Raw genomic sequence first — 13911 nt, forward strand, 5'->3', positions numbered from 1 at the left:
ATGCCAGGTCCTACACCTGGAGTGCAACAACCCTGTGCAGTGCTACAGACTAGGAGAAGTCTGGCTGGAAAGCTGGCCTCTTCTCCCAGGTGACTGGGGACAGGACAAGAAGGAATGGCCTCAAGTTCCACCGGGGGAAGTTCAGGCTGGACATCAGAAAAAAATTTTTCATGGAAAGGGTCATTGGGCGCTGGAACAGGCTGCCCAGGGAGGTGGTTGAGTCACCTTCCCTGTTGATGTTTAAGGGACAGGTAGATGAATTCCTGAGGGGCATGGCTTAGTGATTGATAGGAATGGTTGGACTCAATGATCCGGTGGGTCTTTTCCAGTCTAGTAATTCTGTGATTCTGTGTGAGAGCTACTTAAGTCTGATTTAGGCCCATGTGGTTTTAAAAATCTTAACCCCCTTTTCAATTTTCACCCCAGATCCTAGGTTCTCTCTCTCCTTCTCCACAACTCTTGACTCCCTTGGTCACTCCCTTGTCCCCAGACACAGCCAGCATCTTCTCTCCTGTCCCCATGCCTCCATCCTACTAGAAATTCTCAGAGAGTGTTTTTTCTTACTCCAATGCAAAATTTATTTTCTGTACAGTCCTGCCCTCCCTAGCACCTCTGGCACATTCCCCATCCTTCCATATCCTCCATTTCCACTGACATATTCACTGGGCTGCTGCATTATCATCTGCTGATTAAAGTGTAAGGAAAAAGCTGTGTATGTGGGTTACATGTAGCTGTTTCTCCTACATGGGAGAGGCTTGAAAAGTCTGAAGTTTTAGTTGAGTTTGTAAAACTCTTTGGTGAACACTGTATTTTAGAGATTTTAATCAGTTAGCTTTTCCCACAGTTTTTCAAAACCAAAGGAGCTAACTGGTGTAGCCACAAGTGTGCTAACATGTTCAGGATAGCCTGGGAACATCTATATGTAGCATATAAGCAAGGACTCTATTTCAAGCTTTCCTTGTGCTAAAGGCCCACACTTTTTCCCTCAGTTGCCACTTTTAACTTGGTTCTGGCTCAGGACAAGGTTCTTCTCTCAGTCTCATCGCTATTGAACCTGCTTAAAATGTACATGCTTCGGTGTGGACTCTCCTGATTTATCTCTGAAGAAAGGAAAGAAAACTTGTGGTACCATTTCTTTCAAAGGTGACAATGTAGATTTAGAGATACAATTTCCATCTCTATCTTAATGGATCCGATCTTGGAAAACTAGACTTGGGGATATTGTCAACAACTGATCCTCATACAAAAATGATGATTCTGTGTGTTTTCCACAAGAAAATGTCAAAAATGGAGAAAAGTCCGGACTGGCACTCCTCATTGCTGTCTTGTGGCAAAGATGAGACCTCTCAAGACATCCTGCTTGGAAGGATCTCTTGTAAACTGTTGACTTGTCTATCTTCTTTTGTGCCTCTTTTCCTTCATTGATCCACGTAGTATCTAAATCTTTCCCCAGTTCTGGTCTTGTGGTGTTTGTTCTCATTTGTTTGACCATTGTGAGGCCTACGATAGGTGGAAGTTTATCAGGTCTTATTTCAGAGTCAGGGTACATTAGTTAGCACAGTGGTTAAAATATAAACAACAGTAGGAGGCTTTTTAAATAGAAGTTGACCCTTGAAATTGGGTTTACTGTAAGCTCAGAAAAATCCCCTGCAAAAGAAATTGCAAACAATGTCAGAACACGAGTCACACCTTATTAAATAAATTCACCTAAATGTAATTTCCCTAAATTTCAGAATTGAAAAAGGCAGAAAACAACTACATAGATATCAGTTATTTGCCAAAATGAGAAAGGAACAAAAGTAAGATTCAGTAAGTTGAAGGGGAAAATCTCAAAAGGCAGCTCTAAGAGAAGGCACGGCTGCAAGACTGGAGTAATAGTGAACTGAAGGTGCTCATACAAGAGCCCCAAAGGGTAATGCTATGGCAGAGATACACGAGTTGCTGGGAAATAAGGAAGGTATTTTTCTTTTCAAAGACAACCAGAACAAGTGACAAAAGAGATTTACATAGTCCTGATTCACAGAGACAGAGGGAACTTTGGGCAGCGAAAGCAAAGGAATAACGTGGATGACTTCTAACAACAGGATGTGCTGTGGTAATGTGGGAAGGTGTTCAGGAAGGAAAAAGACAGCCAAGTTAAAACCAAATTCTGTCCCTGCTCTACGCATGAAGGCACTCATAGGGCAGAAGACCTGGTGGATAAGCTCATCTTTCTATGGCAGTTTCTGGCCATGGACACTAGTGTATCCGAGGAAAGGAAAGCAATTATGACAGTGAGGTAACACAGGATGTTTTTTCAGCTGTGAAAGTTTTGGGATTTAAGATTGTAATTTGTTCAGGCTTCTGCTAAACATAAGAAATCAGCAGCATAAAGTGAGACAAGCATATGAGAAGCGGAGAGGTTGGGAAGCGAGGAAGCTGAGTGTCATCTTTATAGCTGAAAGATCTAAAGAATTAACTACTTGTGTTTCTGTGTTGCTGAAATAAAATCTGAATAAACATGGACCATGCAATTGCCTTTAACAGAGCCGAGAAGAGCACTTACGCAATAGAGAATCTGCAGCCTTTACTACAGGTGATTAAGAGAAAATGCAGTCCTTTTCCAGCCTTAAAAGCATGGAGGTGAGGTGTGAATTCATCTGTAAATATCTAGAAATAATGCCCAGTTCAGGAGCCATGGTGTTTAGCACAATGTGTGCTAGAACTCTTTGTACATGAGGGACAAATTCATCACATCACCGCCAGGTAGGGTGGCAAAAGCTTTCTCCATTTCGTAGACAGAGAGCTTTGGAGAAACCGTAACTAAGTTAAGAATGGTTTATAGCAGCCTAACCTGGTGGGCAGCTTTGAGTCCTGCTCGAGTGTCCCAGCATGTAACGCCCAGCACTAGTGTAGTGCTTTAGGAAACGGTTCAGCAAAACCACTGCGCTGATCGGCTGTAGCCTATTCCATGTTTCTGTCAGTGGGAGCAAGTGTCTTGCAAGCAACCCTATTGTTTCTTGATTTTTTAATTCTCCTAATGTACGGCAACCACCACCCTGCCTGTGAGTGCTAGTCAGTCCTTATGTGTGGGACTGTGCAACTGAAATGGAAGAGCAGCACGCAACAGGGCCCAAATTCAACCGGTATGTCTATTTTTCCTTTTAATTAGATTTTCTTCTTAGAAGAGTCTATAAGATAGTGAGTGTCTGTTCAAAATATTTGGAGTTACTGGGGAGTCCTCGGATGAGGGTGATGGCTACTTAGCAGAAGAATGTAGAACAGAAGAGCAGAATAGCTGCTTTTCCACTTCTGGTTAGAAAAGCAGAGAAGAGAATTTGTGGAGAGAATTTGCATTTTATTCAACAATTGCCCAAATGCCCCCAGCAAATGCGTGGTGTTTGTTCAGTGCTGTTTTGGTATTTGTCAACACACTTAGACAGTTATGTACAACGATCCCTGCAGCAGCGTGTTGTTTACCAATGGTTACAGCTAGTGATGAAATGGCCTGTCTAGAAATGTCAGTGAAATAGGATGAACATTTATAGCTCCTTGCTTCTATGACAGCTACAGAAGAGAGGGAAAAACAATGTCCATTTTCCACGTAATGTATGTATTAAGATTGCCAGTGGAATTTCCATTTGTCACATACATGTAGGTTTATTTCTGTGCTTGTTATTAACTCAGTAACTTGTATAAAGGAAGGATGTTTTAACCAGTTTATTCTTACTGAAACAAAATGCTAAAAATGGCAAGGTAGCAATGATGCTGTTATATTCCATTCAAGGCTGCATGGAGTGGGATCATTTCAAGCAACCTAAGTCAATGAGATTTTCAACAACATGTCAGTGAGGTGAGAACATAACCTTCAGATCTACTTTAATATTTTGGCAGATTTTGTGTGTGTGTGTGTTCATGTGTGAGCATATGTGTTTATGTGTGCAAGTATAACGTACAATAATATCTTCTTTGTTGATGATGGTTCAAGATTAATAGATGTTATATAGAGATCCTTTATTCTTTAATAATTTTTCTGTACCTATGCAAAAAGACCTTGCCATTATATTCCGCAGCTTGTATTTTCTGGACACAGCACTGAGCTTGGATCAGGAAATTTTTCATTAGAAAACATGGAAAATTTACTGAGCAGTTTTATCAATTGCACCTGTTATGTCAGGTCCATGTCCCTAATTTCTATGACAATGTATTTACACAGTCCTAGTGAGTTGCACTGTAAATATAAAAATAGATAAATATAAAAATAGGTATATTAGTTAGACACACTGAAAGACTGAAAAATGCAACAATCCTTGCCACAAGTAGTGCATAATTACATGCCAAAACCATGCAGATAACTCATAGTAAATAAAGAATTCCCATGCTGCAAGAGAACAGCTAAAACTGCAGTCATTTTCTCAGCTGGAGAAAATAATGTGGGATTTCCAGACTGTATTCTCATCAAAGATAAAAAAAAACCTACCAAGACACAAAAAGACACCCAGAAAACACTCAAAACAACTGCAGAACCAGGTCAAAGAGAGTTTTCAGCCCCTGAAAACATCCTGTAGCAAGAGAATGTGCTGCTAATAAATCACATGGATTTTGAGGAAAGAAATGCAATTTCCAAACAGAATGCATGGTGAAACGAAAATTGTCATGTTTATTAGAGAGCCCAGGAATAGCTACCCTGATGGTCACCCCAAATCTATCCAAATAGTACTGACAGGTACTCTGAGAAGAGCATCCGAGGAGAATGGCCTTTTTTGAAACTTGAAATCAAGAACAATAGCCTTTGGTATATGTGAAACAGCAGCAGCATTTCAGTAACAAATGAGGGAGTTGTTGGGTTCCACGAGGAGTATGTAGCTGCACACATCTGTGCTGCTGTGATCTGTGAACCACAGGCAGACTGTACAAAACCTCTGCAGTCAATGGTCTCAGCTAGGTTGGCAGAACCACAGCAGGTGCAGTTCAGTGTCTACAAGAAAGGCAGTATCAAAACTGTGAAATTTCCATTTGGCAAAGCCTATAGGAACTGGAGAATGCCTTACAGGCACCAAGAGAAGCAGCAGCAGTTTTTGGATTTGGTCACTTATTACAGAGAATTTGTGCTAATGTTTTTCGAAGGAACAACGCTACTGGCAGAATTTACAAAAGCAATAGTCGATGAGGAGTAGAAAGAAAGTGCCAGATTGCAGAAAGCTTTTAATGTGCTCCAGGAAACATTGTGCTCAACAGGTTCCGAAGGTATTCAAGTTTGCTTTTTACACTCTTTTTCCCTTGCTCTGGGTGCCAATCAGGCCAGGATCTGTGGCTATATTCAAGGAGGTATTCATTCCCTATTGGATGCAAAAGGAACAATAGTGACACGAGATCACACCATTGCCGTGATAGCACTCCTCAGTAATTTGAGCCTGCTCAGGCACATCAACAGCTGTAGTGAATAACAGAAACCAGTCCCTTGCATCTTAATACTTTGATATTTATACATGAGTATAGAAAGCCAACAGAAAAAAGCAAGCCAAAATACTTCACTGACCACCACAGCACGCTCTCTGTAACAGATTCTGTCTTGGACTGTAGATCAAAAGGAGGATTTCCAAAAATGTTTGTAATAATTTCATGATATGCTAGATTAAAAGCACTTGTACATCAATTTCACTGTCATGCATGAGGATGTATTTCAGCTAACGATACAAATAGTTCACATGGGATGAAAACTTTTCCAGGGTAGGAAAATGTCTGTGGCTTTGCCACAGTTCTATGTGAGGAACAAGCTTGCCTTTTGTGAGGAGATTTTTCTTTTGATTGCTTTTTATGGAGTCCTGGTTCAGTGCTCTTAATTTATCTTAGGTTTTGCTTTAGATTCAGTTTTTCAGGAGCTGGCATGGAAAGCAAATTAACTTTTCCATGGACCATTTAAAAATATAGCGGTGGAGGGAACCACCCTGTGACTAAAGGAGAAGACATCTATTACTGCAATTTTTCCTGAGACGGGTCAGTAGGTGACTTAAAACCTTCTGAGCTTCTCCACCAGAATGAACGTAGCAGCCTGGGCTCCAAACCAGGTCCAGGGTATTAATTGATACATAGCAACACCGAGAGTGACAGCAGTGCTACAACTGAGCAGAGTCACTCAGGATTTTTCAAAATAAATCGTGATGATCCTCCCTTCAGATATCTCCTGTTGTTCTTACCAGGGGTCTCTGGCTCTGCCCCATCACAGGAGGGTATGGTGCAATATTCCCACCGGGCAGTTATGTTGGTGGTGTAACACCACGGCATCTTCTCACCATCGGGATTTCTACAGTAGTTTTCCTCTAGGCTCCTGAAACAGAAAATCTGGCTAAGAAAAGCCTCTCATGGAAACTTAGTAAAGGTTATGAACAACAGGGGAATGTACCTTGCTGCCTAGTTTGCTGCTGTATTTGCTGTTTGGTTACTGCTGTCATTTACCGATGCCATTTACTAGATGAATTATAGCAATGTACTGTTGTTTTGGATATGCTAAACCTGACATCTGCTAGATTGATGGATGAAACAAGAGCCTGCATTTCATGTAGGACTTTGAGGCCAAGAGCAGCACAGCAGAAACATAGAGTGGAAGGATCTAGCCGCGAGCAAATATCATAATTCTAACTTTCCTATTTCTCATTGCGTCACTGAAGCAACAATACAGTAAACCAATGAATTGGAGAGGGAAAAAGTCAGTCAAGCAGAGCTTGAAAGTCAGAAGAGGAGACAGTAGTGTCCATGAACAGAGAAGTGGATATAAAGAAATGTGGGAAAACTTTGAAAAGATGGAATCCAGCAGGTGACAAAAGCTGGTGTAACCAAAGTTCTTTGCAACTTAGTTGAAGAAAAATGAGATAAGTCTATACCTTGGTACTTCTCATGAACACGGAATAATGGAGAGGTTTCACTTACTTGCAGGGATAGTTTTCAGGAGTGCGAGCATGTCTGTGAGGAGATTGAGAACTCCAGTGCTGACAGGTATTTCCCGATTCAGTAACAGATATCGTGCCTCGATAGTCTTCTCCTCTTCCTGACAGACACTGACGCCCTGGTGCAGGAGGCGGCGGGGGTGTTGCTATTGCAGAAAAATTAACATTTTAAAAACCAAAACCAAAACAACAAGTACTTTGAGTTTTATAATTAAGCAGGCTTTTCAGCGGTCTTCGCAGGTAAGGCTTAAAGACCAAAGTATTTGGAAAGTCCAAAAGGTTGAGAAAATACCTGAAAATATCTTTTTTTCCTTCCCCTTTAACATATTCACAAAGAGTCAGATTGCCAGAAGAGCACTTGCATCTGCCCTTTTACAGAAGCCAGGATACAACACAGCCAAGCACTAGCAGCCTCATCAGCACAAAGCTGGAGAGTGAGCAAGTGGTAATATTGTGAAGAAAACTGGGGTGAAAGTGGCAGGCCCATCCATGACAGGTACAGGTATATGTGCAGATATAAAAGAGGCATATTCTATCTAGTGAAAGCCAGAGACAGCAAGGATGAGGTCTGGTGAGAAGTCCCAAGGAAAAGTACTGTAGCAAGGACATGCCTCTGGGGGAAAGGGAATTGAAAATGTGGAGAATTTAATGAGAAGAATAAAACAAGAGCCAGAAGATTTTCAGGAAGAGTCAAACTGTTTCACATCAAAAGAGGACTATCAGAAGAAACATCACAACTGCTGAATGCCTGGTCATGGAAAAACACATCAAGGAATGGAGATGTGTTCCAGGCAAAACCATTAGAAATGCCAGTGACTGTAATGTGTGGCCTCAAACGAGCTATCAGAAGTTCATTTCAAGGTTCATTATTTTTTCCCTTGGCATGAAAGTCAAGTCTTTTCTTCTTTCTTTTATCTTTGGGGCCTCTTCTATTTGTTCTAGCTCCTTACATCACCCTGAATGGAAGCTATCTAGATTTCTTTGTGTCTAGAAGTCAGACTCACTGCAACGAGGAACATCACAATATTCCCAGCGTGTAGTTGGGCTGGTAGTGAAACACCAGGGCCGAGGTTCACCATCAGGATTACGGCAATAATTCATCCTCAAGTCCTTCTCTGGAAAACTGAACAGCAATCATAAATTAAAAAAAATGTTGCTAGTGACTGAAACAATTATCCTGCCTGGGACAGAGTGGTCTTCAGGCCACTTCTGATGATAAACAAACCTTCACAGAGTTTGACTCACCTATCTGGGTGGTATCCATGAGAGTGAGGTTTCTGGGAGGCCCAGCTCTGGCACTCAAGCCCAGACACTGTTGTTGCAATTGTTCCACGGTAGTTTTCTCCACTGCAGTGCATGCACTCTACTGTAAGAACAGGATAGAATGAGGACAGACAAGAGAGACAGACATTCCTTGAGGAACTGCTCCATAAATACTTGTATCAGGTGAAACTCAAGAGCCTGACCAGCGCTCAGGGCTGAAGGAAAGTCTTTTTTTTGGGTCAAAGTGAAAGCTTATTTTTCTTGGTAAGGTGACTTCAACTAGCTGATTACATTCACAGTATTCCATTAAAAAAAAGCAAACAAACCAACATTAGGGACTATAGATTTTAAAAGAGTTAAATTTAAACTACTAAGCTGTAAGTGAAAATCTATGCTGTCATGTTTTCTTGATTTTTGTACTTTTTTTTTGTACTATTTTTGATTCTATTCTAGGAATATGAGCTGTGAATACACTCATATATTATTATCTATGGAAGAAACAAGACTTTATATAGCTGATTTGGGAGTATTTTATTATCTTCCTTGTTAGCGTTGAAAACATCTTTGGAAAATTTCAGTTTGAATTAAACTCAAGTATGGAACTAATACTTGATTAAAAATAAAACTATCTGAATAACTTCACATTCTTCAGCACACCTTCCAATAAGTTCAAGAAATTGACATAAGTATCCTGACCTTCACACTCTGGGATGTTACAGTAGTCAAATCTGGTAGCAGGATCTGTTGTGTAACACCAGGGTCCCTTTACACCCCCATCAGGATTTCTGCAGTAGTTTTCCTCCAGTCCCGCATTGGGATATTTTTCAGGTGTGTAACTGAAATGGAATTGAAATGGGATTAGAGAATAAGCAAAATGTCCCAGCTGTTCAGATGAAGACTCTAAAAATGAAATCTTTATCTGAGGATCATTTTGTAGATGCTGTTCATTAGAAGTTCCCCAGTTGCTACTGTGTGCCTTTGCTAAAGAGTTAGAGGTGCCATAGCTATAGGCCTCAGGAAATGTGGTGCCTCAAAGGCCAGTCGTATCTTTAATACTTGCATTTACTCCAGCTGCTCAGTTTCCAGCAATGTATGCTCTGCTGAGGTTCATTTTATCATGCAGAGGAAAATCTCCTCTGGGGCATGTGCCCTGGGAGATGCAACGAGAATATATTTGCTGAAATGGGAGAGTTCTCTGTAACCTGAACACTAGCCATCTCAATATGAGTTTACTAAATAAACCCAGGGTGTTTTCCTTTAAATACAAGAAATACTGCTCTGTTAATTTCCTGTGGATTCACTGATAAAATGATGTACTTTTACCTCATCTGCCAAATGATGTATCTTTGTTTCTACCACATTATACGTTTAGCCAAAAGAAGTTCTTGCCCTGAGGAGATTAGTGGAACATTCTTATTTCGGCAAAGCCAGTGTTTCCTTATTGAGCATTTTACTCATTTGAGAATAACAAAACTTAAAAACAACTGGCAAGTTTGACAATGTCCCTCTTGATCATGTAGCTGTCATTTCACATCTGTGAGTTACAACTCTGATTAGAGAATTATTTTATTCTAGTGTAGGAAATTATAAGGAGTCTTTATAAGGAGATTTTGAACACCAAAGAAATTGCTTATGAAACTAGTTAGCAGATAGAAATCCTTAGCAAAATTTCAGAAAAACATGCATGTATACAAAAAGGCCTTACTTGGGTTTATGAGGGGCAGTATCAGACCACTTCTGGCATGGCACACCTTTTTGGGTTTTAGCTTCTGTTCCTCTGTAGTCTGCCCCTATTCCCTCCTTGCATTCTAGAAGATAAACTGAAATGAAATATGCTTAATTAATCTGTATCATGAGATGTCCATTGTATTTTAGCATATACAAAATCGATTTTCATGCTAATAAATTTAAATAGTTGGTTATATTTTTACTTTCTTATACTATCCAAACTAGACAGCTCACATTGCAAAAACCTACTAGTTACCTGATGTCTAAGTTGAATTAATTAGCATCGAAAAATTTATATAAAAGCCAAAAAACTTCCAAATGAGAATTCCAGAGAAATAAGTGTAACACAACCTGTTCCTTCGGCAATATACAACGTATTTAAATAATAAAATAGGCTTTTAACATTTAAATATGCACTAGAAAAAAAAACCCAAACAGCCTGTTTTCACTGCCTTCTATGATGTTACTATAGTTACTCACAGTAATTAAAGTCAAACTTTGAAAGAGAATTCACCTGAATTCTGCTGAAGAAGAAAACAAGACAGAATCACTGTGCATACACGTAGATAGCATTTTACCAGCTTAGGTAAGCAAAATTGTTTAATTTATATTATTTATATAACCTTTGGTTTTTTTTCTGTCTGATGACAAATAACTAACTTTGATCCCCAAACTCAACCCATGTCCTTTTGGTTAACTATTTACAAACAGATGTGTGCGTAACAATTCCCAAATGTTAGCTTTAATTCTTATTACTTTTTCTATAAGCTAGAGAAGATTAGCTTTCTCTTTTATAGCACATACCATAGAAAAAAAAATTTAAAACTGAATTTTACACCACTTGTCTTCCTTATCTTTGAATGCAAATATAATGAGCAGTTAGGTGTCATCAAGTAATTGCTTTAATTGGAAAAAATAATGTTACTTTTAAGCAATAGTATTGCAAAAGAATCTGGGCATATTAAGTTCCTTGAAGCATCAGGATAGCAACAGCTGCTGGAGACAGCAGTATGATTTGCCCAAGTATAAGCTACATTTTCCTTTCTGTTCTGTGGCAATGGATTTAATTGATGTTATCATTATAATGGACACATAATTATTTGAATGGACACCTACACAATAGGCTGTGTTTTTCATGTTCACGATACCTAGTCTATAATTTTTTCCTGTAGATAGATGTGCCTCTTCTTTGACATTTTGATCGTGTAAAACTACAGTTTTTCACACCTTTACTGGTAGGCTTCTGTTCTTCAAGAAAGTAAGATCCATGCCTATGACCTCAAAAGGCTTATAAGGATGTCATGACAGTTCCTCACTGAATATTGCAGAACTCACATCCAGGTTCTAACCTCAGTGGATCCAAAGGATGTCTCAAAACCAAGCCAGAATCACAATCTAGATCCACATCACAGTATGGAAGTTAAATCAGTATGGATTATTTACATGTAAATTATTTGTTCAGTCTTTAAAATTTGTTACTTGCCAATTGATCTATTCAGTTTTCCTTCTACAAGAGGAATTGTAGAATTACTTAGCTTTACTTAGTCATGATTCAGGAAAATTCCCGCCAGGCTCTGGCTATAGTAAAAATACCTTATGTTCAAAACATTACGTTACTTACCAGTCACATACAGAAAAAAAGGCAGATGGCTGGAGGCTTCAGAAAAGGACTGTCAGTGGTCTTTGGTCCAAACCCCAGTAAAATTCATGGCCAGCTTCTGAGCTGGATGAAGCCAGTCAGAGCTCTGTCCAGACAATATCTGTAAGAGTGAAGGCTCCACAGCCTCTCTGGCCAGTGTGATTCAGTGCTTACCCACCTGCCCTGTGAAAAATGGTTTTTCCTTATATCTACAATATCTGAACAAAATCTCATTCAGATGCTCAGTGGCAATCCAGCTGAAGCTATTGAACTGTTTCATAAAATCTTCTTGCCGGTGTTATACACACAGCATTATCTTATCCTACAAGTCTTTGCAGGTCAACAGAGGAATAAGGATGTAGTTTTCTGGAGGTCATCTATATTTACAGTGCAATTATTTTGATTCTTGACTCTTGGTTAGAAACTGCTCTATTGAAACGACTCCATGAAGGAGTGCAGCAGCTGAGAGTCTGGTTCCTTTTTCCTCTGCACGCCCCTTTCTTTGTTAAAGGAGACTAACCTCTTGGTAGATACTATAGTTTCCAGTTTCTGAATATTCTCAAAGACATTAATGTTTTTGGAAAAGCTACCAATGAGCAAATGGTTAAAGACAATGTCCAAGAGGTCATTTAACATTGAGCAGTAGTAATTCAATTCAAAGTTTAACGCATTATCTTACTTGTCTGACTGATCAGAAAGGAGTTATTTTCTCCCTTGTGTTTTACTAAAGTCAGACAGCAACACAATGAAACTTATGTTACTTCAAAATTAAAGCACATTCCTTTTTCCCTCTTCACAGAAAGAGTTCAGTCTTGATTTTATTATTCAAAAATAGTCTTCAACCCCAGTCCTTTGCCTGCATCTGGCATAAGGTGATAGATTTTTAAAAGAGATGATAAAAAATCATATAGCTGCCATTTCTAGAAGACAGACTTCCTATTTTCAAAAAGAATAGGAGGTCAAACTCACTTGAGCCACATAACCCTCATCTATGACAAAATAAACATAAAACCCCCCACATATAAAAAGGTAGAAATAAAACATGTAAAAAGTAGAATTAGAAAATACTTTTTGTCAATTAATTATATTAGAAATATATCTATTAGGATGAAAGTTTCACCAAGTTCATATATTGAAGACCATTTGATACAGGATTTGCAAACTAAAGCCACGTGTTGCAGACAAAAGCCCAAATCCTATATTTTCCTCCCCTGTATATTGTGAAGTGCATTTGATTTAAATGAGGCTATTCTGCAAAACCAAAGCTTAAAAACCAGAATTAATAAGATGGTCATTCTTAACATTAAATAATATCTAGATTTTTTTGTGCTGGACCATATCTCCAGAATTTCTAGATAAAATCTAATCATTCATTTTTCTAATTATTATATTTTTAATATTTTAAAATTAGATACATGAAATTCTTGTGCATGTTATTTAAGTTTCCTATATGTGGCACACTCATAACTGTATTTTTAACTGCAATCACAATAGGCTGTGTAGTCACACAGAAGGCCTGAAAGAACACATGCCATCTGATTCCCACAGTTCACTGAAATCTGAAGTTTTCAGGACAAAGACTACTTATTTGATATTTCTGTAAGACTTACAACCTACTAAACCCAAAACCATACATGTAAAGACCCTTACTCCGTTCTTGTGTGTTACAAATTGTTTTGTACTGTCTTCCACAAAAATTGTCTTGCAGCACCAAAAATAGCGCAGAAACTACAGCTGACCAGATATTGGCCTCCCTGTCACATGGAATGAAAAATATCCTGTTAAGTTTGTGGCTATCAATAAAGACTGAAACTCTAGAGTGCAAAACAATTTTTCCTTTTCTTTCTGATTTTGTTTTCACGATGCATTTACAAATTTTAAAACAATCAAACTAAGCATCACAGTATTTGGCGGTAACAGGGAAAACAACCAACCCCAGGATGAAACCAGAGACAACTGTGTCTTTGTAGCAAGCCTTTTATGGGCCAATTTCCAAAGAAGCCCCTGTTTCTGGCCACGGGACATGTTGAGAATAGTACTTAAGAGTTCATTTTAATTTGATGGTGTAACTAGGTTTAAGAAAGGATAGCTCTCTAATGTTCTTTCTTACCAGACATTTAACCTCACACTGCTTGAATAAACTCATCAAGTGAGGATGTCAGACTGAAAAGATGTTTGAATGGATGCTGTTGAGTCATGCAGTTCTGGCTTGGGCAATTTAAGGCAAAAAGTTCATAGAATAATGAGTTCCTTCTAAAACCTAGTGAGCTGATCCACTTCCTGTTGTTCTGCTTATTTCAGGTAGAAAATGCATTGTACTGAGGGCTTGGGATAAATCTAGGGGTGCTGGAGTAAACA

General features: G+C 39.0%; 1 protein-coding gene across 1 annotated transcript in view; it reads right to left on the reverse strand.

Moving 5' to 3' along the window:
- The window catches only part of LOC138717357 (apolipoprotein(a)-like), a 122352-nt gene that overhangs the window by 27727 nt on the left and 80714 nt on the right, over nucleotides 1-13911 (reverse strand). The window contains exons 34-40 of the mRNA XM_069850873.1: nucleotides 9892-10006; nucleotides 8883-9022; nucleotides 8169-8289; nucleotides 7928-8046; nucleotides 6907-7069; nucleotides 6177-6307; nucleotides 5360-5413 (exon numbers count right to left, since the gene is read on the reverse strand). Of these exons, the coding sequence (XP_069706974.1) occupies nucleotides 5360-5413; nucleotides 6177-6307; nucleotides 6907-7069; nucleotides 7928-8046; nucleotides 8169-8289; nucleotides 8883-9022; nucleotides 9892-10006 (843 nt within the window). The remainder of the gene's footprint in view (nucleotides 1-5359; nucleotides 5414-6176; nucleotides 6308-6906; nucleotides 7070-7927; nucleotides 8047-8168; nucleotides 8290-8882; nucleotides 9023-9891; nucleotides 10007-13911) is intronic.

The sequence above is a fragment of the Phaenicophaeus curvirostris genome, chromosome 2 (genome assembly GCF_032191515.1).
Source record: "Phaenicophaeus curvirostris isolate KB17595 chromosome 2, BPBGC_Pcur_1.0, whole genome shotgun sequence".
Classification (NCBI taxonomy): Eukaryota; Metazoa; Chordata; class Aves; order Cuculiformes; family Cuculidae; genus Phaenicophaeus; species Phaenicophaeus curvirostris.